The sequence below is a fragment of the Ictidomys tridecemlineatus genome, chromosome 1 (assembly GCF_052094955.1).
Source record: "Ictidomys tridecemlineatus isolate mIctTri1 chromosome 1, mIctTri1.hap1, whole genome shotgun sequence".
Classification (NCBI taxonomy): Eukaryota; Metazoa; Chordata; class Mammalia; order Rodentia; family Sciuridae; genus Ictidomys; species Ictidomys tridecemlineatus.
Window position 1 is genome coordinate 36,893,824 of NC_135477.1, and position 26,445 is coordinate 36,920,268.

Consider the following 26,445-nt stretch of genomic DNA (forward strand, 5'->3'; position numbering starts at 1 on the left):
CTGACCCACTGGCAGGTGCTTGCCATGCTGGTGGGTTCTCCAGTCGAGGTACAACTGAGCTTAAAAATACCTTCTCAGGGACTGGAGGTGCCCTGCAGTGGGAGTGTGCATGCTCAGCAAGTGTGAGGCCCTCAGTTCAGTCCCGAGCACCCAAACAAAAACTTTTGTGGAAGCCAGAAGGCTCAATGCTCATGCCGTGTGCCAAGATAGGGGGGGCCTGCATGGCCTGTTTGAGATTTAGAGAAGGTCGGCTGTGGAAGCCAGAAGGCTCACTGTCCTGGTGTGCCCAGGCCCTCTATGGCATGGGTGACAGCATCTGTGACAGTGTTGGTCACACTCTCAGTGACTTCCTTCGCCACTTTCTCTCCCGACTCTTGGGCATTCTTTAAGGCTTCAGCAAGGGCTATCAGGAAGAAAAACAGAGAAAAAGTCAGGGTGAACCCCTCACTCTGCTCAGCATGTCACCTTGAGAGGCAGGGGGATGTGGCAGTCTGACAGGACCAACCCTGGACACATCCCATGGGGCAGAGGCAGAATAAATTCAAACCTGGTCCTCCTGGGGCTGGGGTTGTAGCTCAGGGATAGATGCTGACCCAGCATGCACAAGGCCCTGGGTTCGGTCCTCAGTACCACAAAACAAATATGGTTTATATCCCCAACAACCTGCCTTTGTTCCATTATAAATGAGACTGAGTATCTGCTCATGGGTTCACTGGCTACTTATTTTTATTTTTGTGTCTATATCTTTTGCTCTTTGTTATATTGGATTGTTAGATCAGATTATCATTTCTAGTATAAATATTTTGCCTCCATCTGTGGCTTTTGTGTGTATGCGGTACTGTGGATTGCACCCAGGGCTTAATGCATGCTAGGCCCAACCACTGAACTACACCCCCAGTCCTGTTTATTTTATTTTGAGACAGTCTCACTAAGTTCCCCAGGCTGGTCTTGGATTTACAATCCTTGTGACTCAGCTTCCCAAGTGGTTGGGAACACAGATGAGCACCACAGCGCGGGGCTTATCATTTTATATTTTCAATGTTTTGTTCCAGTGTGCTGCCACATGGTCTTTTGTGACCTTGTGTTCATATTCCTCAGAGAGGACTACCTGGATGGAACCTTAGCAGGAGGATTAGTCTGAACTGACAATTGCATCCACAGATAATTGCACACCAATGGAAAGGATGCATCACTGGGGATGGGGGTGGGTGCGTGGTGGGTTCTGACCTGGTTGGTCAAAGAATCCTTTGGCCCCGCTTATCAATACTTTCTTCTCCCCTTCCTGCATCTCTTCAACTTCTGTTCTTTTTCTTACAGAAATAGGAATTGAACCCTGGGGTGATTCTACTGCTGAGCTACATCTTCCACCCTTTTTACTTTTGAGACAGGATATCCCTAAGTTGCCTATGCCAGCCTCAAATTCACAATCTTCTTGCTTCAGTCTCAGTGGCTGGGATGGTAGGTATACGCCTCTATATGCTGGACTTGTTCTTTTTTTATTTTCATGCTCAGTACTGAAAATTGAATCCCAGACCTCATGCAGGCTGGGCAAGCTCTCTAGCCCTGAGCTACATTCCTTGGCCCTTCCTTCTGTCCTTCTCTCCTTCCAACCTTTTCTGTTTCTTTTCCTCTTTCCTTTCCTTTAACCATAGATCATTCATCCGTGCATTTTTGGGAAACTGTGTTCATTGTGCACAAAGTTCCGACTTCATTTCACAACATCTAAGCTTTCTAGATGTCCTGAGGTGAAGTGAATCATAAAAAGGAGTACTAGTGGGCTGGGACTATAGCTCCCTGGCAGAGCACTTGCCTAGCATGTGTGAGGCACTGGGTTTGATCCTCAGTACCACCTGAAAGTAAAAAAAATAAAATAAAATAATGACATTCTATCCATCTACAACTATAAAAAAATTAAAGAAAAAAAGGAATCCTAATGAATTAGCCAATTTGAAAATACCTTTTTGTTATAATTGATAGAGAAGATGCATCTTGGACCTGGAATTGCTTTAAGTAAACTATAATGCCTCAGAGGGGCATTGTGTATCAGGACTTGTTCCTTAGGCTGGCAGAAGAGGGGCACAGGGAAACACACAGGGAAATATGGGAGCAAGTGCTCAAAGATTTACATTTTGATGTGAGCCACTGGTGTGTGTGTGTGTGTGTGTGTGTGTGTGTGTGTGTGTGTGTTCTGTCTATACTATAGAAATACTTTAATTCACTGGGAACATGCATTCTTGCTAATTTTAGTAGAAATCTGGTAATGAAACAAGCTTGGTGTATTCTGTTGTGGTCTCATTTTAAATTGAGCATTAACATAATGCATTATTTTAGTTGTAACTCAGCCAATATGTCTACCTAGAGGCCTGTGGCCATCTCTATCTTCAGTGAAACTTTGTCCCCAAGAAAAGATGACAGATTGAGTTGGTGTTGTGCATTCTTGATTATCAGAATATACCCATGTAGCTTTAGGATTGTGAATTGGTGAATATTCATGATGTGTGGAAAAGCTTGATACACACTACCTTCGCAATCACCCAAACTGGGATATTGTGTATATGCACACACAACCTAGGGATCAAATCCAATGAAGCTGCTGGAGGCTACATGACTTTGTTCTTGGCTTGTGTTTTTGTTTTTCCTGTAATGTGCAATTAACTTTTAAAAAATAAAACTATTAAAAAAGTGAAAGCAGGGAGGCTCTAGCTCCATGGTAGAGTGCCACTCAGTTCAATCCCCTGGTCTGCACCCCCCAAAAATTCAGATTGAAGTGCAGGTCACAAGTGGAACATATATTCTCTCTCTCTTTCTCTCTCTGTCTCTCTCTGTCTCTATCTCTACCTTTTTCCAGGGGAAGAGGAGGAATTCCTTCTTTCCTTGTCTTATTTATTTTATTTACTTACTTATGGTCACCAAAAACGTTCCTAGAAGCTTCCTGGCTCCCTCTGAGCCAACCTCTCCTCTCCTGGTCAGAGCTAGGCCCTGCACCATGCTGAAGGCACTCACTCAGAAGAACAGGGGATCAGCCAGTGTGAGGCCCACGGGAATTTATCCTTGAGTCACACAGGGCAAGGATGTGCACCAGAAAGATTCTGGGGCTCTTTGGACCGCCCACTACCCAGCCTTTCAGTGTGTCTCCATACCATCTCTCTGATGGCCTGGAAAGATGCAAAAGGCATCACCTTTCACAGGCAGGTGTGGTCCCCATGGGGATGCTGGTGCTGCCTGCGGACTGCCCCAGGTGTCTCTTCATGGACCATTCTTTCAGCTGGAGGAAACCACTCTTGGCTCATTTTGCAGGCTTGGAAAGGACTCCTTTTGGGAACAGTCAGCCACAAGGACCAAAGCACGTAACTGGGCACCACCCTGGGGTGAGAATGGCTGAGGTCAAGACCTAAAGGTGGCCACCCACAGCTAGATAACGGAGGGAGTCAGGAAGGAAACACTGCCACCTGCTGACAGGCAGGGGAAGGCCTAGGGAGGAGGTGGTGAGGAGGCCTCCAGTTCCTGGATAAAAGAAGGAGTCTGTTTTCCTCCAAATCTTCCAAGAACTGGAAAGTGTTTCATAGTTACTTGCTTTGTTTTTTAAATTAAAACATTTGTGCATGCAGCAAGAAAGGCTAGAAGATGAGTGGACGGAATTACAGTGCAAAGTTGTGGAAGTGGGATCCTCCTGCCTCAGCCTCATGAGTCTCTGGGATTACAGGCATGCACCATCAGGCCTAGTGACTTGTCTTGTTTGTAATTGGGTTACTTTATTGTGGACTATTTTTATATTATGAATGTTCACCTCTTATCAAATATTCAACTTGCAAATATTTTCTCAGCTTATGTTTTCACTTTGATGATTGAGTTATTTGATGCATGAAGTTTTTAAATTTGATGCACTGCTGTTTACCTATATTCAATTTGTTGCCTGTGCTTTTGGTGTCAGACCAAAGAAATAATTGTCAAAACAAGCATCATGAACCTTTTCCCTGTTTCCTTCTAATAGTGTTAGAGTCCTAGGGTCTTAGTTTGTTGGTTGGTTGGTTGATGGGTCTTTATTCCGTGTTTGTGTGGAGTAGGAGGTGTTTCAGTGCTCCCTAGGACTTCACCCAGGGCTTTGTACATGGGCGGGAAGCATTATAACTACTGAGCTATTTATTTATTGAGTTTTCACAGATTTCAGAAGTGTGCCTTGGACAAATATACATCCACCTCAATAACACATCATTAAAAAAGCTTCACGGACAGAAGAAGAAAGCACTCTAGAGCTCCACTGAGCTGAATCTGAACTTGAGAGTGTGCCACACTTAGGATGCTGAATGTCCCCAGAGGGCTATAGGGTGAAGGCTTGGTCCCCAGACTATGGCATCCTTGGGACATGGTGGGACATTAGGCAATGGGGCCTAGTGGAAGGAAGGTAGGTCACTGGGGAGCACTGGCCCCCAGACCTTTGCTCTTTGCCTCCCGGCTGCATTGCAGTGACAGTTCCCCCACTGCCTGCACTCACCATGATGTCCTGCCTCACCACAGGCCCAAAGGCACTGGGGCAAGTTACCATGAACTGAAATCAGGAGTCAGAGCAACATCTCCCTCCTTATGTAAGTTCATTATCTCAGGTGTTTAGGTATGATGACAGAAAACTAGTTCAGAGTCCCACCTTGCTGCATTGTCATGAGAACCATAAATACTGATTAATTTAATCCTAAAATTGTTCTGATAGAGAACATGATATCAATCCATGATAACAAAAAAGGAAGATGAAGCCTCTGGAAGGTAATATACTAAAATTTAACCCACAGGTAGCTACAGACAGTGTTTATATGATTTCTACCTTTTAACATCAGGTGTTTACAGGACAGATGATTAAAGAGTTCAATCCATAAGTTCCAAAGTAGGAGAAAGGAGAGGTGACCATATTGTTATAGTTAAAGCTTTGTCCCAGGATTTCATGAACTGACTTCCACACCACTCACATATAATCAAATCAAGCCTTTATTGAAGCACACCGATGTCCCCTGACCAGAACATAAAGCTGTTCCCCTGATCAGCCCCCAAAAATTGCAAGGGCACTCCTTATAAGCCTGAAAACCGCAAAAGGGATGTTAGGGGTCTAGCCATTGCAAGCAAGCCAGGTTACAGAAGCGGGACAGTGCAGTCAAGTGGAGGGAAGCCTAACCAATCACAGTTAGCCCAGTCACCCCAGTTACAGAAACAGAGCCCCGTTACCCTAGTTTCAGAAACAATGCCCCATTAGGTAGTTTTGTATTCTTAAAGATTTCTATAGCAAAAGGAAAAGAATATCTTGCCCCAGTCATGACCCTTCTACTTGGCATGGTTGCTTTACAGGATGAAGTCATAAAACAAAATGGAGTCACATTTGCTCCTACTTTCACAAAATCAAGTGACCACCTCCCATTCTGGTAATGCCAGAGGGTATTTTTTCCTTTTTGATATTTTCTTTTTGTCGTACTGGGGATCAAACCTAAGGCCTCACAAATTCCTGTCAAGTGCTCTAGCACTGAGCCTCATCCCCACCGCCCCACACCACTTTCAATTTGTCTGGAGAGCCAATTGCAAGGGTATAACATTTTCTCAGGTTTTTCAAGGAGATGGAAGGTTATAGTTAAGCAGACTCTTCAAACAGTCAGAATGTTGGGGTCCAAGGCACCACTCTGGTCTGGACATTGGTTGCTGCTGACCTCTGCATACACAATAGTTTTTTCATTGCTTTTCTAAAGGAGAAAACTTTTAGCGGTCCTTATTCCACCATTTTTTCTGACATCACTCTCTCTTTTATATTGCTTTTTATACCATGCATAGTTTGATGGAAGTTGATTTCATGCCCCCTCATTGCAGAACACAGACATCAAAAAGAAAATGAGAGACGGAAGTAAAACAAAAAATTGCTCTATAAATACTATCAGTTTTTCCTTATACAATTATTTTTGCTTTATCAAAATGAACTTATTCTACATATATATTTAACACTTCTTGATACTTGGACACAGACTCATGGTATATATGTATTATCCCTCATTTTTGTTAGTCACAGAGTATTCCATTTCAAACATATGCAGTATTTGTTGTCCAATCCCAGTTGATGGCCATGTGGACCTGGGTCCCATGTTTTAAGCTAAGGAATTTTTAATACAGTAGAATTAAACTCCATGTTATGTGTGACACACCTAATAAACAGCATCACTGGCCATCCATGTGATAGCTGACTAGCATTTTAGAGGCCAACAACCTCTCACTATTACAAACATGCTCCAGTAAATCTGTGTGAGCCCTTTTGGGCACTGTGGGTACCTATGCAAACCTGAAAGAAAAAGTCCTAAAAACCGACCTCCATTCACAGAAGGTGTTCCAGTTTACGCTGCCACCACAAGAATTATGGCCGTCTCAGCTTAGGTTTTACAAAGGGGACGTCATCAGGAACCAAACTGAGATATAATGCCCAACTCTAGCTGGACAGTTCCAATGCTGAAACTTTGGATATTCCAGGGCCATTCAGAAATTTGTGAGGCCCACTCTAGAAAAGACCAGAAATATAGTAAGCAACTAATTCCTTCTTGGATCATAGCACACTTTCTTCTACTTCCAAAGAACAAACTGCTCCCAGCTCCATTTTTACACATCATTTCCTCTTTTGTAGGCCAAAACTTCAAGCTCCATGCTTTTACACATGTGCAGTACTGACTGCTATCGACAAATGGACCTCACACAAGGCCCCACTGGAGATTCACAAGCAGCTGCTAGGGCCAATCAACAGTGGACTCAGGGCCTCCTTGACCTGGTTCCACAACTAAACAACAAGAATGCTTGTCGAGACTCTTGCAGATCATGAAGGAGCAGAGTGGGGAGTCTGCCCTGCCTACATTTTAATCTGATTGGTCTGTTGTTCTCCTTGAGTCCTGCAAGAACAAGACCCAGACAACATGCAAGACAAATACAGGTCATCCCTCTAGGGGTATTTGAAGCATCCAGGTATCTGAAAACTGTAGTTTCTGGGGAAACAGTGTTTTCTCAGAGCCTAGGATGGAAGGGGAGCTCGTGGTAGAACACAGGTTAGCATGAGTGAGGTGGTGCAGAAGGAAGGAGGGAGAGAGCACAGATAACAATGGAACAGCTTGCTGCTCAGGCACAATGGTGGCACATGCCTGTCATCAAATCTACTCCTGATGCTCCTGGAAGAGGGGGATCACAGTCCAAGTCCAGCCTGGCATTTAAGATCTTTACTAAAAATAAAAGATGCAAAGGTTTGGGGATGTAGTTCAGTGGCAAAGCTCCACTGAGTTCACTCCCCAGTACCAGGGAGAGGGCCAGGAAAGTTGCCAACTGACAGGAGAAACCAGAGAAGTATCTGATGCATAATGTGACTCATCCTACAAAACGACCTGACCCACTGGCAGGTGGTTTCCATGCTGGTGTGTTCTCTAGTGGACTTACAAGAAAGCCTAAAAATACCTTGTCAGAGACTGGAGGTGCCCTGCAGTGCTAGGGTGCATGCTCAGCAAGTGTGAGGCCCTGGGTTCAGGATCCAGCACCCAAACAAAAACTTTGCATAGTGTTCCCATTCAAAGAGCAACAAATCAAGAACTCAGGGTGCACATTGCATGGCTTTTTATTGAGATTCAGAGAGGATAGCCAACAGGCTCACTGTCCTGGTGTGCCCAGGCCCTCTATTGTGTGGTGACAGCATCTGTGACAGGCTTGAGCACCTTCTCAAGGGCTTCCTTCAACACTTTCTCTCTCCTCTCTAGGATAACCGCTATGGCTTCATCAAGGGCTATCAGGAAGAAAAACAGAGAAAAGGTTAGAGTGAACCCCTTGCTGTGCTCAGCATGTCACCTGGAGAGGCAGGGGGATGTGGCAGTCTGACAGGAGCAACCCTGGACACATCCCATGGGGCAGAGGCAGAATAAATTCAAACCTGGTCCTCCTGGGGCTGGGGTTGTAGCTCAGGGGTAGATGCTGACCCAGCATGCACAAGGCCCTGGATTCAGTCCTCAGTACCACAAAACAAATTTGGTTTATATCCCCAACAACCTGCCTTTGTTCAGTTTGAATGAGACTGAGTATCTGCTCATGGGTATACTGGCTATTTATTCTTCATTTTTGTGTTTGTATTTTTTCCTCTTTTTTATATTGGGTTGTTAGGCCAGATCATCATTTCTATTATAAATATTTTGCCTCTGTCTGTGGCTTTTGTGTGTATGTGGTACTGTGGATTGCACCCAGGGCTTACTGCATGCTGGGCAAGTGCCCTACCACTGAACTACACCCCCAGTCCTGTTTGTTTTATTTTGAGACAGTCTCACGAAGTTTCCCAGGCTGGCCTTGGATTTACAATCCTTGTGCCTCAGCTTCGCAAGTGGCTGGGAGTATAGATGAGCACCACTGCACAGGGCTTATCATTTTATATCTTAAATGTTTTGTCCCAGTGTGCTGCCACATGGTCTTTTGTGACCTGGTGTTAATATTCTACAGAGAAGACTATCTGGGTGGAATCTTAACACAAGGATTAGTCTGAACTGATGATCTAACTCAGAGATAATTGCACACCAACAGAAAAGATGCAAAAAGGGGGTTGGGATGGTGACCTTGTTGGGCAAGGAAGTGATTGGCCCCACCTAGCTTTTCTTCTTCATCCTGTCCTCCATCTCTTCAACTTTTAGGGGTTTGTTGTTGTTGTTGTTGTTGTTCTCACAGAAATAGGAATTGAACCCTGGGATGTTCTATAGCTGAGCTACATCTTCAACCCCTTGTACTTTGATGTTGTGATAGGATCTCCATAAGTTGCCTAGGCTAGCCTCAAATTGACAATCATCTTGCTTCAGTCTCAGTGGCTGGGATGGTAGGTATACGCCACTATATGCTGGACTTGTTCTTTTTTGGTTTCATCCTGAATGCTGAAAATTGCATCCCAGACCTCATGCAGGCTAGGCAAGCTCTCTAGCCCTGAGCTACATTCCCCAGCCCTTCATTCTGTCTTTCTCTCCTTCCAACTTTCTTTCTTCTCCTCTTACCTTCCTTCCTTCCTTCCTTCCCTCCTTCCCTCTGCCCCATCCCCAACCCCAGCCCTCAGTACCTGGATCTTCATCCTCATTGGTGTGCTCCTCCACGTCCTCCACCACTTCCCCCACAGCATCAACTGATAAAAGGAGACCAGTTCAGACAAATTCAGAGACAAAGTCACCATACAAGCCTGCTTCCCTTCCCAGCACCTCTGGACACCCAGGGTGGATCTCCAGGATGCCACCCCCAGCCAATTCAGGCTGGCACAGAAGGCCCTTGCTGCTGAAAGGAAGCTGAGGAAGCCCGTTGAGGACACAGGGCCCTTCATGCTCTCTACCCCTGAGCTACATTCCCAGCCCTTCCTTCTGTCCTTCTCTCCTTCCCACTTTCTCTCTTTTTTCTCCTCTTTCCTTCCTTTCCTTCCTTCTCTCCTTCCCTCCTTCCCTCTGCCCCACCCCCCAACCCCAGCCCTCAGTACCTTGCTCTCCATCCTCAGTGGTGTGCTCCACCACGTCCTTCACCACTTCCCCCACAGCATCAACTGAAAAAAGGAGACCAGTTCAGAGTGGGGCCACCATGCAAGCCTGCTTCCCTTCCCAGCACCTCTGGACACCCAGGGTGGAGCTCCAGGATGCCACCCCCATCCAATTCAGGCTGGCACAGAAGGGCCTGGCTTCTGAAAGGGAGCTGAGGAAGCCCGATGAGGACACAGGGCCCTCCATGCTCCTCAGTCTGGCAGGGACTGAGAACAGGCAGTTGTGACGCAGAAGGTCTCCCAGGTCTTCAGAGAAAAACATCTAAACTGCCAGCTGACCACTCAGCACCTGTGTTCCTCACCTGTCCCCAGGAGCCTCATCTGGCCTGGCCTCTCTTCTACCACGAATCCTGGATTAGGCCCCACAGGTAGAGAGGGCTGCTTGGGGCAGTGAGGCTCTGGGGGCTTCACCCTAAACTACCCGCCCCAGCATCTGCACCCCATAGCTCCATCTCTCCTGGTGGGGTGATAGGCCAGGGTTCCCAATGGGCCCTCAGTGGGCCGCAAGGCCTGGCCTGATTCCTGGGATCAGCTTGTGACAGGCCCAGTCAAACCTGCCCTGACCCCACACTGGGGGAAAGAAGCCCTAGGTCCTTACCGGCTTCCTCAGTGGCCTTTTCAGTGCGACGGACCAGGTTGTCAGCCGCTATTTGCCCCAGGAGTCCCAGCATTGTGCAACAGCAGGCAGTGACAGACGGATGCTGGGGACTGAACCAGTGTGCTTTTATACAGGCCTCTGATGTCTCACTAAGCACCAAACCCTCACCTGACCTGTAGGAGGCTGGGCAGATGAGTCACTGGAGAGGGCAGCTAGAGGAAGAGGCTGGGTGGGGCATGCCAGTGCTAGTCAAGCACCTCTTGCAGTGAGACACCCCACAGTGCCCCCACCCATGTCCTAGCAACCCTGTGCAGCAGAAGGACAGGGGTCAGGGCTGAAGCTGAGTAAGAGATGTCAGCCTAGCCAGGGCCCTGAGTGCTCGGAGACAAGGACCTACCAGCTCAGCCCCTGGTATGCAGCTGGTGAAACTGCCCAGGCTGCCCAGTCTGCTATTCAAGGTTCCCAGTGTAACCTAGCCAGGATTTTGGAGATTCTAGGGCTGTGGGGACTCAGGTATCCCCTGAGGATAGGCACACAAGGGTGGTGGGCTGGCTGGGGTTGTAGTCACAGGTATAGCACTAGCCTAGCATGTGTGAGGTACTGAGCTCAATTCTCAGCACCACATAGAAACCAATAAAAACAAAAGTCCATCAGCAAGTACAAAAAATATTTAAAAAATAAGGAGTCGTCACCAATGCCCTTCCTATTCTTTTTTTTTTCTTTTTTTCTTTTTTTTAAAGAGAGAGTGAGAGAGGGGAGAGAGAGAGAGAGAGAATTTTTAATATTTATTTTTTAGTTCTCGGCGGACACAACATCTTTGTTGGTATGTGGTGCTAAGGATCGAACCTAGGCCGCACGCATGCCAGGCGAGCGTGCTACCACTTGAGCCACATCCCCAGCACCGCCCTTCCTATTCTTAAGGACCTGGGCTCTGCAAATAGAGAAGGTAACTGCATTGAGCCAGGTAGTCACCCTGACTTTCCAGTCAGCTGACTATCATTCATTCATGCTCCTGATTGGCCCAGTACTGGGGCAGCCAGCATGTGGAAGAATCCTGGAACCTCTATGCATTTGGGGATCAGTCTGTAGGAAAGATTCTGCAAGGTCAGAAAGTCACATTCCAGGTCCTAGAGTAGACCCAGGAGGTTCTCTGGACCTAGCTGGAATTCCACAGAAAGCAGCTTTACTGCTCCTTAAACATCACACATGGCACAGGCCAAGTTGCTGGGAGAGCTCTGAGCTAAGACCAGTCTCCCTGGGGTGGGTCGAGCATGTTGTGGGCAACAGCACCTCAGGATCCTGAGGCCTCCGCCCCACACGTATCACTGCCACGTCCCTTGGGCAGAGGTGGATCAAGGCTTAAACAATTTGAAAGAGGCCTCGTTAACAAAAGGATTACAATAATTCTCCACTTGCCAGTTATCCAAGTAGATACCTGTGACCCGGAGACCTGGGAAGAACCATGAGGTGGGGACTGTGGAGCTTAAGCAGGTCCAGATGACCCTATGCTGCCCTTGTTCCAGCGCCAGAGGCCACCCAGGGCAAAGGTGGTGGAGGTCGGGAGCCAGGGAAGCTGATGGGAATGGGGCAGAGGGACACATGAGGATGCTCCCTGGACCCATCACACCCTTCTCTGATTCCTTGGAGGTTGTGTGACTCTCACCTCCACAGTGGTCCTCTCTGCCCCTCCCCTGAGAATTGATACCCACCCGCTTCCAGACCCCACCCCACAAGCCCCAGCTAGTGTGCTTGGCAGAGATCCCCTCTCAGGACCCACCAGCCCTGACAGACCCTCCTCAGAGCTCAGCCCCTCAGCAGGGCTCTGTCCACAGGAGCCTGCCTGGAGCCCTGCCCACTGCAGCCTCTTTGAACAGCTGCCTTTCCCCTCCCTCTCGGATACTGCTGGCCCTCCACATCCCCTCCTGTCCAGGAGATCCTGTCCCTCTTTAATACACTGCCTCAAGGTGACAAATTCAGTGAGGACACTCAATCGCCCTTTCCCTAGAGACAGGTTCCAAATGCCTGATGGAGAAAAGGCAAGAAACCAAACTTCCAAAGATGGATGCGGACACCAGTCCCTTCTGCTCTGGCCTGGGTCTAGTCCCCCTTGGTTTCCTAGCTCTATCAATAACCAGCCCCTGTGCTCCCAGCCCAACACAGGTGCCCCTACATTGCACCCCAGAGGCTGAATCCTTCACTAGAGACCCTGTTAACCTGGAATGGATTCTTTTCTGAGGGGCTGACTCAGACATCTCCTGCAACAGACAAATTTCAAGTGTCTGGAGCAAGTTGAAGATAACTCAGGTGAAGCCCACCCACCACTGCCTCATCTTAGAAGAGAGCCCCAAGAGAAGGGTCTAAAGAATAGGCACCCATGCTAGTATATCCTGAGTCAGAAGGTCAAGTCCACCTCCTCTTGGACAGAAGACTCTGGAGTTGACAGGAGTAGACTTCAAGGGGAATTTCCCCAATAACTCAGTCTGGCAAAGGAAGAACAGGCTAAATCATCAGGTCACAGAGAGTCAAATTTTCTAAGAGCAATTTGTCCCTTAGCAACTATCAATTTTTTAATGTTTATTTTAAATACTCAATTAGGCGAGGCTATCCCAAATGTCTAAAGCATGACTTTTAGTTGTTTGATTGTTTTATTTTTCATTACTTTTTTTGGTAGCAAGCATTGAACCTAAATATGCTTAACAACTGAGCCTCATCCCCAGCCTCTTCTATTTTTTAATTCGAGACAGGGATTTTCTAAATTGCTTAGGGTGTTGCTTAATTGCTGAGGCTGGCTTTGAACTTGCAATCCTCCTGACTGAGCCACCCACATCCCTGGAATTACAGGCATACAATGCAGTGCCTGGCTAAGCACACCATTTTCTTGTGTGGTTGGGACTATAGCTCTCACAAACATCAAAAGTTTTGTGATGGTCCATTCTGCCTAGGCCTCCTCCTACTTCTGCTTCATGAATTTCAGCTCATAGTATATGCTGTGCCCACAGATCCTGCACTCACTGACCCCTCCCTGCCACAGGGGATCCTCTCTCATCCAGATACTGGACTCTTGGCTCTTTAGTCACCAAGGGAAGACATGCCCAGCATAATGACCTTCATTCATCCATGAGACAAGCAGGCTCCTGGTGGCCATCAGAGGGCCCATTGAAAGAGAATTTGAGTAAAGGGACTGTTCATGGAGATGGGAACAGGCTTAGGGACCAATGCGCAATGGTGAAGCACCAAGTGAGCAGCAGTAGTGGCAGTTTTATGTCCTGGGTCCACAGGGGCAAGAGAGGCCTTCACAGCCTCTAAAAGGAGCTATAAAAGAAAGGGTCAGCAGACAGGAACCACCACCATGATTAGAGGAACAAAGCTGCCCCCAAACCATGCCCAGCAAGAAGGTACCTGGGGAATCACTATTTCTCCCCTGTCCACTTTCCCAGGATGTTCCCTCTGGGCTGATCCCAGTCACAGTCAGGGTGAGGGGGCCAGGCAGGGAGGAGCAGTTTGTGGACAGTGTGTGTGAACAGAGCAAAGGGAAAACGCCTGCCAGACTTCCAGGTCTGGTGGCATCATGGCAGTGGTTAAATTCTAAAGGGTCCCATGTCTCCTTCCAACTCTAGGGAGCAACCAGAAGAAGCAAAGGAAGGCCACCATCCCCACATCCTCACTTCACTGTGAAGAAGGAGGACAGAGGAAGATTGCAAACCCCAGAGGCAGGTGAGGCCAGCAGCAGAGGTGCAGGAAGCCAGGGAAGTGAGGAGGAACATGAAGTGGGGAGGGACCAGAGGGAGGGTCTCCCCTGTTGCCAGCCACATACTCCCAGGAGGAGAGGACTCTCAGAAAACTCCCCAGAACAGAACTGAGGAGCTGAGGAGTTCTTTCCACCTCTTCTCTACCTGCCCCTCTGTAGCTCATCTCTCTCTCTCTCTCTCTCTCTCTCTCTCTCTCTCTCTCTCTCTCTCTCTCTCTCTCTTCCTATTTGAACACTGACTTTATCATGAAAGCATGAAAGGTGATTCCAAATGCAAACACCCTGGGTAAAAGACCACTTAGAGGGCATTTAAGAAACATACTAATTTAGACCTCAGTAAGAGAGCACCTAAATACCAAGCATAATGATATATACCACAAATCAAATATTCACCATGTCGATTTTAAATCTGAGAAAAAACAGAACTCTGTATTCTTTAAAATATATATATATATATATATATATATATATATATATATATATATATATATAAATATATTGGTTAGACACAATACCTTTATTTTGTTTACTTATTTATTTTTATATGATGTTGAGGATCTAACCCAGGGCCTCAGGCATGCTAGGCGAGCGTTCTACTGCTGAGCCACAACCCCAGCCCACCAGAACTCTGTATTCTAATCTTGCTGTAAAGACTTTGGTTCATGAACTATGAGATCTTGTTAAAGGATTAAGATGAATGCATCGTTTCTTTGGTATGTACTTAAAATTAAATAAACAACATGCTTATGACTGCAAACAAATAAATTAAGTGGAACAAGACAGACAGCATGGACTTGTCCATGTCTTTGTTTTTGACAGCCTCTAATCCTGGAAAAAGGAAGGTACTGAGATGAGTAAACGGTCCTTGTCTATGTGAGCTCCCAAGAGTTTCAGTCTGTGCTGAGTAGTGCTAAGAAACTCAGAAACTGGGACATCTATAGACCTTGCAAGTGTCTAGAGGAGATCTCTCTCTTCCATTGTCTCCTCTATGTCCTGCTCATCTGAAAATCCACTATTGCTTTAGCATTTGGGACCCTTAAGTTGAGAAGGGAGGAGGTAGAGAAGAACAATTCTTCTCAGAGTCTTTTGCAGAATTGTCCCCTTCAACCACTGTCCCGGTTTAGCCTTCATCAGCTGTCACTGAAACTTTCACAAAAGACAAAATTCTTGAAGCTTTCCATGAAATCTCATCCAGTGACATTTTACCCAGGGGCCACACATGTGCCCTCTGTCTTCGTGGAATGCTGTGTGAGCCAAATATGCCAGCAGTTCAACAGCCACAACCTGCCCCAAATATTTGTTTATTGGGAAGCAAAATGGGGAGTGGGCTACAAAACTGTGCCTAGGATTACTAAGACCAGATTGAAGAGTGCCATAGCTGCACTTGGGTGAACATCACTGGTGTAAAATAGTGAGAAGATTGGGGTGTCATCGACTGCCCTTCAGAACACACATGGTTTAACCACAAGCAGTACTTTATGAAGTCTTAAACTGTAACCTGAAAAAAAGCTCACCAATCTCTTTAGCTTTTGAATTAAGCAGAAAATTGTACATTTTTCACAAATTTTCTTGCAATAGTATAGCACACAATAGATATGAATTGTTAAACTTCACTTCAAAAAAACATACATTAATTTTTTTATATTCTTTTTTTTTTGTACCAGAAATTGAACCCAATAAGCCATATCACCAGCACCTCTTTATATTTATTTAGAGATAGGGCCTTAGTTGCTGAGGCTGGCTTTGAACTTGTGACTCTCCTGCCTAGCCTCCCAAGCTGCTGGGAGTACAGGTGTGTGCCACTGGCCTTTGCACCCAGCAATGCTTTCATTTTATATATGTATTCTTTGAGATGGGGGGTCACTCACATGGTACATGATTCGCCTCAAAATCCTAGAATTGTGATCTTCCTGCTGAGCCTTCATCGCAGCTGGGAACATAGGTTACACCATGCCTGCCTGGCTCAAAACCTACTGCTTTTTATTAATTTTTTTTGAGGAATAAATTATTTCTTTATATTTATATACTTCTACAAAGTATAAATGCTAATTCAGAAAGTAACTCTATGAGAAAAAGACTCTCTTAAGTGATACACAATTTTATAAACACTAATTATTCTTCCAAGTCTGGATATCCTAGAAGTCAGGTCACTCACAACTAGGCTTGTCTTCCACTTGAAGGTTGGCCTATTCCCCAAGTTGAATTTCAACTGGAGAAATTATATAGAACCCACCCCCAAAAAAAGAGAAAAGAGAAAAAGAAAAAATTGAAACCAGGGGTACTCTACCATTGAGCTACATCTCTAGTCCTTTTCATGTTTTTTTTTTTTGTTATTGTTGTTGTTGTTGTTATGAAACAGGATCTTGTTAAGTTGCCCAGGCTGGCCTCAAACTTACAATCTTCTTGCCCCCAAGTCACTGGGTTTACAGGTGAGTGTCACCACACAAGGCACAACACCAAAATTTGTCCAACATTCTGATAGTATTTTATTTCAAACTCTGATCTCTGCCCAGTGATTACAAAAGAAAGTTGCCTATTAGCTCGCACAGTCTCTGCTGTGAAAAAAAACTATCAGCTGTTTGTTCACTGGAACATATTTTCTCTCATCTAGACTCAGAAAATAGACATATGATTTTTTTGATAATTTTTTAATGTTTATTTTTTAGTATTTGGCGGACACAACATCTTTGTTTGTTTGTGGTGCTGAGGATCGATCCTGGGCAGCACGCATGCCAGGCCAGCGCGCTACCTCTTAAGCCACATCTCCAGCCTTAGACATGTGATTTTAAAAAGAAAAAGGGTTCATGGCTATGCATACTTGCCAACCACCTGGGCCCAGCCATCAGACATGGTTGAACAATGAATCTGCTCAAAAGATCCAAGCAGGGCAGGAGGAAACAGGGGTGGTCTGAAAGAGATGGATGGCTTCACAACGTCCAGCATCATCATCACCAGGGTTTTACCCCAAGAGTCATTTTTTTCATCAGGCTAGCTGAGACTTATGGTCCTCTCTTTGAGCCTCTTCACATTTTCTCCAAGGTTCCTGCTGGAGGCCAGGAATCCATCATCACCATCTTAAGGATGAGCTGCTTAGGGGGCGCCCACGGGGGAACAATCTTGCCATGCATTCTCCAGCTCCCATAGGGTTCAGCAGGTGTTTTTCAAACACAATATACCCCAAGACATCCTTGGCACATTCTTGTCCATACATCAACCGCCCCAACCGATCATAGATGGCTAGAGTCTGCCGTGTGTGAGTGAGGACCACACATGTTGCTCTGGTTCACCAAACTCTAGCAGCAAACCTGCACCACCTGGGCTGGCTCTAAAGATTCCAGGAAGCCCCAGCAGACAGTCTTATACTCCATGTCCCAGACCATAATCCAGAAAATAGTGTTCCGTTACCAAAGTGTGGTCTGAGTTGTTTGGACAAAGGTGAGCTTCTATGAAGAAATCCTTAGCTTTTTCAGGGAAGGCCTCTGTTTTAAATTGACATCAAATTCTTTTATCTTCTGCATTGACAATTGTGGTGCTGCATTTTTCTTCAATCGCTCAGTTCTCCCTTTCAGTCCTTCAATTGAAAGAGATGACATTGGAGCATCACCCTCAGGAGGAACATAAGCATCAAAGATACCAGCTGTACAGGCCACATGTCTGGGCTGGTCCAAACGTTCTGGGGAATAACCAATCCTGCTTTCCAGGCATGTTCTATAAACTCCTTTTCTGTTTTGTATTTGGGTTCATAAGCAGGAGGTGTGAAACGTTCTTTAGTTTTTACTGGAATGACAGCTATAGACTGAGTCATCAAGAGGGACTGCTGAGACCACCATCCCTAAGCTTTGGATAAGCAAGACAACCTCTGAGGCATGGGGACTGCTGTTTTGTTCACGCAAAGGCCATTGGGATGGGGGCTCTGCAAGAAGTGTGTGAGGTAGGAGAGAAGGCGCAAAGGGTGGAGCTGGCTTAGTAGTCAAAACACACTGCTTTTAAATATGAGAAAGAAAACAAAAGCTCCATTGCACATGAAGATATTCTATCAAGCAGGCCATGGTGGAACAGGTTTATCATCCCAGCAATTTGAAAGGCTGAGTCAGGAGGATCACAAGTTTAAAGCCAATCTAGGGATCTTGGTGAGGCCCCCAGCAAATTAGAGAGACCCCATCTCTCAAAATAAAAAAAGAAGGGCTGGGGATATATCCCATTGATAAAGCACTCCTGGGTTCAATCCCAAATACAAACAGCAATAACAAGAAAAATATGGAAATCCAATTGCCAAGTTTACTTCATAAAAGGCACATGAAAATGATTACACAACCTTCCAACATGAATTTTTAAAACAACTGAAGACACTTTATAAACAGGAGCAGTTATGAAGGAAAACTGTAAGTCAGGAATACCAGAATTCTCAAATGAAATGGCCAAACAAGAGGAGTAGTAGGATGTACATAATTCATGAGTAAGTTAGAAGAAATATAGATAAGACATGCTGGGCATGGTAGTGCATGCCTGTAATCTCAGAGATTCAGGAGGCAGAAGCAGAAGGTTGGAAAATTCAAGACCAGCTTCAGAAATCTAGTGAGAATGTTCCTTCAAAAAAAGGGGGGGTAGGGAAGGGGCTGCAAATGTAGAGCATTCCCAGGTTCAATCTCCAGTACCACAGAAAAGAAAGAATTGAAGGAAAGTAGGAAGGGAGGGAGGGAGAGAGGGAGGAAGGAAGCAAGAAACAAAGGAAGACATTTTCAGATAAGAAGCACAAGAAAGTGGATACCACAGTAGGTAATTAAGGAACAAAATTTTTAAATCAAAGAAAAAAAGGAATCATAAGGAAATGCAGCATTGTGTGTGTATCATTTGGGAGTAAATGATTCACATGCAAACAAAGTAGGAAAGACCCCCATACCCATACTTGGAATTTCCAAAGAAGGAAGCCAGACTTTGGCAAGTAGTTAATATTTTAAAATAGAGCTACATACTTATGTGAAAAGAGGCTCAATATCATTAATCATCAGAGAAATACAAATCAAAACTACAATGAGAGAGCATCTCACATCGCCCATTAAAAATAACCAGATTATGTCAGGTTGCCTTGTTGTGGGAGGATTCAGGCTGAGGCACCTTCATCACCATGCCAATTGAAACTGGCCTCTTTGGTAATTTGACAGTCTCTCTAATCCTGATTACTGGGCAGGTCAGACAATCCACTGAGTATCAGCTTGGTGGCTTGGAACTTCTGCATGAAATTTCCTGTCACAGGAAAGCAGGGAGCTGAAACTCCAAACCTTGGATCTTGGGTTCTGACCAAAGAAACTTTAAAGTCAGACACCAAAAGCCATGGCTGAGAACTTTATTATCAGTGAAAGTAAAGAGAAAGTGAGGTGAAAAAAGTAAAAGCTGGATGAGGCTCAAGCAGAGAGCACTCTCAGGACAGGGGATGGGGGCATCTCTGAGCAGAGAACCAGACAGGAGCCAATGTTGTGTCCAAATTGAGTACTGTTTCATGGTTGACTTGAAAACTCGGGTCCCCCTCCAGCAACATTCTCCAACCAGGTTTTTAACTTCTTCACATTGGGTGGTGAAGTTTTGACTTAGTTGGTCCTCTCCAGAACTGTCATGGTGGCCATCCTATTTAGGAGGGCTTCATCTACAAGTCAATCCCATGTTAATGTGGACACTGGGGTCAGTAACCGGTCAGAAGTTACCTTACTTCGCCTGCACTACTAATGGTGTCTTCTTTCCCAGACACTTGGAGACACTTATAGCCGAAATTTCTAACTTCACATCAACCTCAGTGGACCCTGTCTGTTAGTCCTATTAATGCTTTGCTCATGATGTGTTTTACAAATAGCTTTTTCCTTTTTTCTACAGATTAACTGCCACCATTTGATTTCTTAAGTGAGTCTAAAGAAGGATCCTAAAGTAATTTAAAAACCCTTTATGACCTTACCATGCATTTCACTGCTCATTGCTAGCCCCTACCTGAAACTCCATTTTGGTCTTCATCTCAGTCTCTGTAGGAGCTTAGTTCAAAACAATGGCCTCTTCTCATTTAACACAACCTATAGCATCTCCCAAACATCGAAGAGCTCAGAATATTGTTTGTACACTTTCTGTTACAATTCATAGAAAGGCAGTCTTCTGAAAACGACTTTTGGAAGTGAAATTGTAACATCACATCATGTGACACTCAGGGGTGACATATGTGACAGAGGAGAAAAACTAGAAGAAGTGAAGCATTCTAGGCAAGAATGATCCTACTTAGAAGACACTTTCAGGTGTAACAATTTTTGCATGTGTCTACTTTATTTAACACAACTATGCACATAGTGGACAAACTTAAGTTCTTATTTCAAACATCTAGTCTTTCTAGATATGGAGAAGTGCACAAAGTATGTTAAAAGTAGAAGTAGTAAGTAAGACATGTCCTAGATATCTTTTGGTTAAATTCATGAGGAAATATCTGTCTTGTGCCAATGGAATGATCCAAAGACTTCTCTGAGCAGGACATATTATGTCAGTGCTGGTTCAGGAAAGAAGCAGGAAAAGAAAATATAAAGGGCTTTATACCAGTGTATTTTCTGTGAAGCACAATTGACCATTGTCCCTTCTATTTGTGAGTTTTGTTTTACTATTCTGTGTAAAGAGTGTATATAAAGGACAAATGAGTCCTAATTTACGTCTAGTCTATCTAGATGTTAAAGAGTTTGCCAGTGTAGGATAAGAGTAGAGTTGGTAAACTACCACACTGAGTACATGTTGTGTTAAATTCATAGAAAAGACTGTTCTTAAAATCACTTAGGAAGTGAAATTGTTAAAGTCATCTGTCAGCATTACAGATGCAAATATTGACCTGTGGGTTGATAAGACTAGAAAGGGAAGGCTTCTAGGCCAGAAATGTTACTGTTTGGAAGAAACTTTCAAATTCTCTTCTTTAAAAAAAGAGGGAGTTTTGCTTCAAAGTATAGCCTTTGTTAATTAAGTGCTGCTGTTTCTTCAGTGCTACTGTATGTATAGTTGGAAAGTTCAGTCCTTGTCGGAAACATCTAGTGTTTCTAGATGTTTAAAAGTGCACAAGACATGGTAAAAGTAGAGAGCTAAAGTAATACCCCTTAAGTATGTGTTGTTACTACATAGGAATGGTTGCCATGTGGGGGAATGGAGTTGTTGAACTTGATGTCTTGGAGGGTGGGTTGAAAGTTCACTGGATGGGGATGGGGAAAGAAGAAAGTATGCATAGAGAAGCATTCTGTGCCCCTTAGATTAGTTCAGATTATCCAGCCATTGTTACATGTGCATTTTAGTTAATCTTGCTGGGTATTAAAGGATAACTCCTAATCCCCAAATGTGTTAGAAGTATCAAAATGACCCTGTATCAAATCCTTTTGTTAATCTTGAGGAAGAACTGCCTTCTGAGAATGACCCTTGTTAATCCACACTTTGGAGCTAGGGGTAGTCCTGAATTTAGTCCCTGGAATGGGGAAGCAGGAAAAGAGGAAGTGTGAGGGAAGTGCTCTTGGCTACTGTCTCCATATCTGGATACAGGTTTCCTTATAACCTAGATCAGCCATCTGTGTATTTTTGGGAAACTGTGTTCATTGTGCACAACGTTCCGACTTCATTTCACAACATCTAAGCTTTCTAGATGTCCTGAGGTGAAGTGAATCATAAAAAGGAGTGCTAGTGGGCTGGGACTATAGCTCAGTGGCAGAACACTTGCCTAGCATGCGTGAGGCACTGGGTTTGATCCTCAGCACCACATGAAAGTAAAAAAATAAAATAAAGGCATTCTATCTGTTGAGAGCCACAGCCAAAGGGGCCCCAGCAAACTTCCAGCTGCCGGCTGATGATTGGCTCACAGCGGCCCCAGCAACATCTAGCTGATTGGCTCCTTCTCGGAGCTGCTCATTGGGCTGTTTCCCTGCCCTTTTAGACGACGGAGCTGTGGAAGCCGGTGGTGGCAGTTGGGCTCTGAGGGTTTTTTTCCTGAGGAGCTGTTTTGCTTGGCGTTTGTAGTTCTAAAAATAAAGATAGTTTCTTTTGACAAGTGGCTCCTGAATTGTGCCCAGCCAGACTGTGGCACTATCCATATACAACTGTAAAAAAATTAAAGAAAAAAAAGAATCCTAGTGAATTGGTCAACTTAAAAATTTTATTTTGTTATAATTGATAGAAAAGATTTCTCTTGGACTTGGAATTTCTTTAAATGAACTACAATACCCCAGAGGGGCATTGTGTATCAGGACTTGTTCTTTAGGCTGGCAGCAGAGGGGCACAGGGAAACACACAGGGAAAGATGGAAGCAAGTGCTCAAAGATTTATGTTTTGATGTGAGCCACTGGTGTGTGTGTGTGTGTGTGTGTGTGTGTGTGTGTGCGTGTTCTAGGAATACTTTAATTCACTGGGAACATGCATTCTTGCAAATATTTCACTAGTAGAAATCTAATAATTAAACAGCCTTGGTGTATTCTGTTGTGGTCTTATTTTAAATTGAGCATTGAGAATTGCATTATTTTAATTGTAACTCTGCCAATATGTCTACCTAGAGACTTGTGGCCATTTCGTCTTCAGTGAAATTTTTGTCTCCAAGAAAGGATAACAGATTGAGTTGGTGTAGTGCATTCTTTGTTACCAGAAAAATACGCATGTAGCTTTTTAGGATTTTGAATTGGTGAATATTCATGATGTGAGGAAAAGCTTTATACACACTACCATCTCAATCACCCAAATGGGATATTGTTTATATACGCTCACAATCTAGTGGACCAGTTCAACTAAGCTGCTTGAGACTAGGTGACTTTGTTCTTCGCTTGTGTTTTTATTTTCCTGTAATTACAATTAACATTTAAAAAATAAAATTATTTTTTTAAAAAAGTGAAAACAGTGGGGACTGTAGCTCCATGGTAGAGTGCCACTCAGTTCAATCCCCTGGTCAGCACCGCCCCAGAAAATCAGATTGAAGTGCAGGTCACAAGTGGAACACATATAATCTCTTTCTTTCTGTCTCTCTCTCTCTTTCTCTCTCTCTCTCTCTCTCTCTCTCTCTCTCTCTCTCTCTCTCTCTCTGTGTGTGTGTGTGTGTGTGTGTGTCTCTATCTTAACCTTTCTCCAGGAAAAGAGGAGGAACTGCTTCTTTCCTTGTCTTATTTATTTTGTTTACTTATTTATGGTCACCAAAAACGTTCCTAGAAGCCTCCTGGCTCCCTCTGAGCCAACCTCTCCTCTCCTGGTCAGAGCTAGGCCCTGCACCATGCTGAAGGCACTCACTCAGAAGAACAGGGGATCAGCCAGTGTGAGGCCCACTGGAATTTAACCTTGAGTCACACAGGGCAAGGATGTGCACCAGAATGTCTCTGGGGCTCTTTTGGACCACCCCCCACCCAGCCTTCCTGTGTGTCTCCCTGCCATCTCTTCTGATCAGGCGTCACTTTTCACAGGTGTGGTCCCCATGGGGATGCTGGCGCTGCCTTCAAACTGCCCCAGGTGTCTGTTCATGGACCTTTCTTTGAGCTGGAGGGAACCAGTGTTGGCTCATTTTGCAGGCTTGCAAAGGACTCCTTTTGGGGACAGTCAGACACAAGGACATCAGTATGCAACTGGGCGCCACCCTGGGGTGGGGATGGCAGAGGTCAAAGCCTGGAGAAAAGTGGCCACCCACAGCTAGATAAAGGAGGGAGTCAGGAAGGAAACACTGCCACCTGCTGACAGGCAGGAGAAGGCCTGACGAGGAGGTGCGTGGGGTGACCTCCAGTTCTCCACCGAATCTTCCCAGAACTGGAAAGTGTTTCATATTCACTTGCTTTGTTTTTTAAATTAAAACAAAAGTCCTAGTGTGCATGCAGCAAGAAAGGATGGATGATGGGTGGACGGAATTACAGTGCAAAGTTGTGGAAGTGGGATCTTCCTGCCTCAGCTTCATTAGGCTCTGGGATTACAGGCATGCACCACCATGCCTAGTGACTTGTCTTGTTTGTAATTGGGTTACTTTATTGTGGAATTCTAGGAGCTCTTTATACATGATGAATGTTCACCTCTTATCAAATATACAACTTGCAAATATTTTCTCAGCTTATGTTTTCACTTTGATGATTGTGTTATTTGATGCAAAGAAGTTTTTAAATTTGATGCAGTTTACGTATATTCACTTTGTTAGCTGTGCTTTTGGTGTCAGATGCAAGTAATGATTGTCAAATCAAGCATCATGAAATTTTTCCCTATTTTCTTCTAAGTGTGTTATAATCCTGGAACTGAACCCATGGGCTTTTCTATGTGAGACAAGTATTATAACTACTGAGCTATATCGCCAGCCCTTAATTTTTATTTATTTATTTGTTGAGTTTTCACAGATTTCAGTAGTGTGCTTTGGATAAATATACATCCACCACAATAAAATGACATTAAAAAAGCTTCATGGACAGAAGAAATAAGCACTTTAGAGCTCCACTGTGCTGATCCTGAACTTGTGAGTGTTGTATATTTAGGATGATGAATGTCCCCAGAGGCCTATAGGGTGAAGACTTGGTCCCCAGCCTATGACACTCTTGGGACAAGGTGGGACATTAGGCAATGGGGACTAGAGGAAGGAAGGTAGGTCACTGGGGAGCACTGGCCCCCAGCCCTTTGCTCTTTGCCTCCAGGCTGCATAGCAGTGACAGTTCCCCCACTGCCTGCACTCACCAGGATGTCCTGCCTCATCATAGGCCCAAACGCACTGGGGCAAGTTACCATGAACTGAAATCATGAGTCAGAGCAACATCTCCCTCCTTATGTAAGTTCATTATCTCAGGTGTTTGAGTAAGGTGAGAGCAACCGAGTTCAGAGTCCCACCTTACTGCATTATCATGAGAACCATAAATACTGATTAATTTAATCCTAAAATTTTCCATTAGAGAACATGATATCAAATCATGATAACAAAAACAGGAAGATGAAGGCCTCTGGAAGCTTCTATACTAAAACTTTACCCACAGGTAGCTACAGACAGTGTTTATTAGACTTCCACCATTTCACATCAGGTGTTTATAAGACAGATGGTCAAAGAGTTCAATCCATAACTTCCAAACTAGGAGAAAGGAGAGGTGACCATATCAAGTGACCACCTCCCATTCTCATAATGCCAGATAGGTTTTTTTTTCCTTGTTGGATCAAACCCAGGGCCTCACGCATGCCTGGCAAGTGCTCTAACACTGAACCTCATTTCCACCTCCCCACACCACTTTCAATTTGTCTGGAGACCAACTACAAGGGTATAAGGTTTCTTCAGGTTTTTGAACAAGATGGAAGGCTATAGTTAGGCAGACTCTTCAAGCAGTCATGAATGTTGGGGTCCATTCTGGTCTTGACATTGGTTGCTGCTGACCTCTGCATACACAGCAGTTTTCTCATTGCTTTCCTAGAGAAGAAAATTGTTAGCGGTCCTTATTCCACCATTTTTGCTGACATCACTCTCGCTTTTTATATTGTCTTTATACCTTGCATAGTTTGATGGAAGTTGATTTCATGCCTCCTCATTGCAGAGCACACACAGCAAAACAAAATGTGAGATGGAAGGAAAACAAAAATTGTTCTTTGAATGGTATCAGTTGTTTCCCTTTACAATTATTTTTGCAGTATGAAATTGAAATTATTCTACCTATGTATTTTACAACTGGTTGACACTTTGATACAGCCTCATGATATATGTAAATTTCCTCTTGTTTTTAATAGGCATGGAGTATTCCATTTCAAATATATGCAATATTTCTTGGCCAATCCCACTTAAAGGACATCTGGATCTGAATCCCATTTTTTAAGCTAAGGAATTTATAATACAGTGGAATTAATAGGTACCAACTCCATCTTGTGTGTCACATGCCTAATAAACACCACAACTTGCCATCCATTTGATATCTGACTAGCATTTTAGGGACTAACAACCTGTCACTCTTAAGACAGGCTCCAATAAATCTGTGTGGGCACTTTAGGCCCCTGTGTGCATCTGTGCTGACCAGAAAAAGAAAGCCCTAAAACCAACAGGCATTCAAAGAAGGTGTTCCAGTTTACTCGGCCACCACAATTATTTTAGCCCTCTGAGCTTAGGTTATAGAAAGGGGAAGATCAAAGTCATCAGGAGCCAAACTGAGATACAATGCCCCACTCTAGCTGGACAGTGGCAGGTGTTCTGAAGATGAAACTTTGGATATTCTAGGGCCATTCACAAATTTATAAGTTTAACTCTAGAAAAGACTGGAAATATAGTAAGCAACTAATTACTTCTTTAATCATAGCACCTTCCTTCTAATTCTTAAGAAAACAGCTCCCAGCTCTATTGTCACACTTCATTTCCTTTTTTGTATTCCAAAACTTTTAAGCTCAGTGCTGCTTACACATGTGTAACCTGTACAGTACTGACTTGCTATCGACAAATGGCCCTGACATAAGGCCCCAATGGAGATGTAAGGGCAGCTGCTAGGGCCAATCAGCAGTGGACTCAGTTCCTCCTTGACCCTTCTTCCACAACTATACAGCAGAAATGCTTGTCGGAGTCTCTTGCAGAACGTGAAGAAGCTTAGTGGGAGCCTGCCCTGC

General features: G+C 44.5%; 1 protein-coding gene and 1 pseudogene across 2 annotated transcripts; both read right to left on the bottom strand.

The window, feature by feature from the left end:
• Positions 1 to 269: 269 nt before the first annotated feature.
• Positions 270 to 10,337, bottom strand: LOC144366230 (protein FAM25A-like). 2 transcript variants are annotated; one of them, XM_078020085.1, is made up of 4 exons: positions 10,137 to 10,334; positions 9,482 to 9,544; positions 9,077 to 9,139; positions 7,594 to 7,774 (listed from the first exon to the last, which is right to left on the bottom strand). In XM_078020085.1, the coding sequence occupies exons 1-4, from the start codon at positions 10,207 to 10,209 to the stop codon at positions 7,668 to 7,670; spliced, it is 306 nt and encodes a 101-aa protein (XP_077876211.1). In that variant the 5' UTR covers positions 10,210 to 10,334; the 3' UTR covers positions 7,594 to 7,667. The 2 variants fall into 2 exon arrangements, with proteins under 2 accessions (XP_077876214.1, XP_077876211.1); XM_078020088.1 differs by lacking the exons at positions 7,594 to 7,774; positions 9,077 to 9,139 and adding an exon at positions 270 to 403 and having other exon boundaries at positions 10,137 to 10,337.
• Positions 10,338 to 16,867: 6,530 nt separating this feature from the next.
• Positions 16,868 to 17,752, bottom strand: LOC144366232 (large ribosomal subunit protein mL45-like; annotated as a pseudogene).
• Between the last annotated feature and the right edge of the window lie 8,693 nt (positions 17,753 to 26,445).

Coding starts and splice junctions, on each gene's coding strand:
- LOC144366230 (XM_078020085.1), bottom strand. CDS start 10,209: ATGCTGGGACTCCTGGGGCAAATAGCGGCTGACAACCTGGTCCGTCGC. Junction 9,140..9,481: donor CACTGAGGATGGAGAGCAAG/GTACTGAGGGCT, acceptor TCCTTTTATCAG/TTGATGCTGTGGGGGAAGTG. Junction 7,775..9,076: donor CAATGAGGATGAAGATCCAG/GTACTGAGGGCT, acceptor TCTTCCTGATAG/CCCTTGATGAAGCCATAGCG.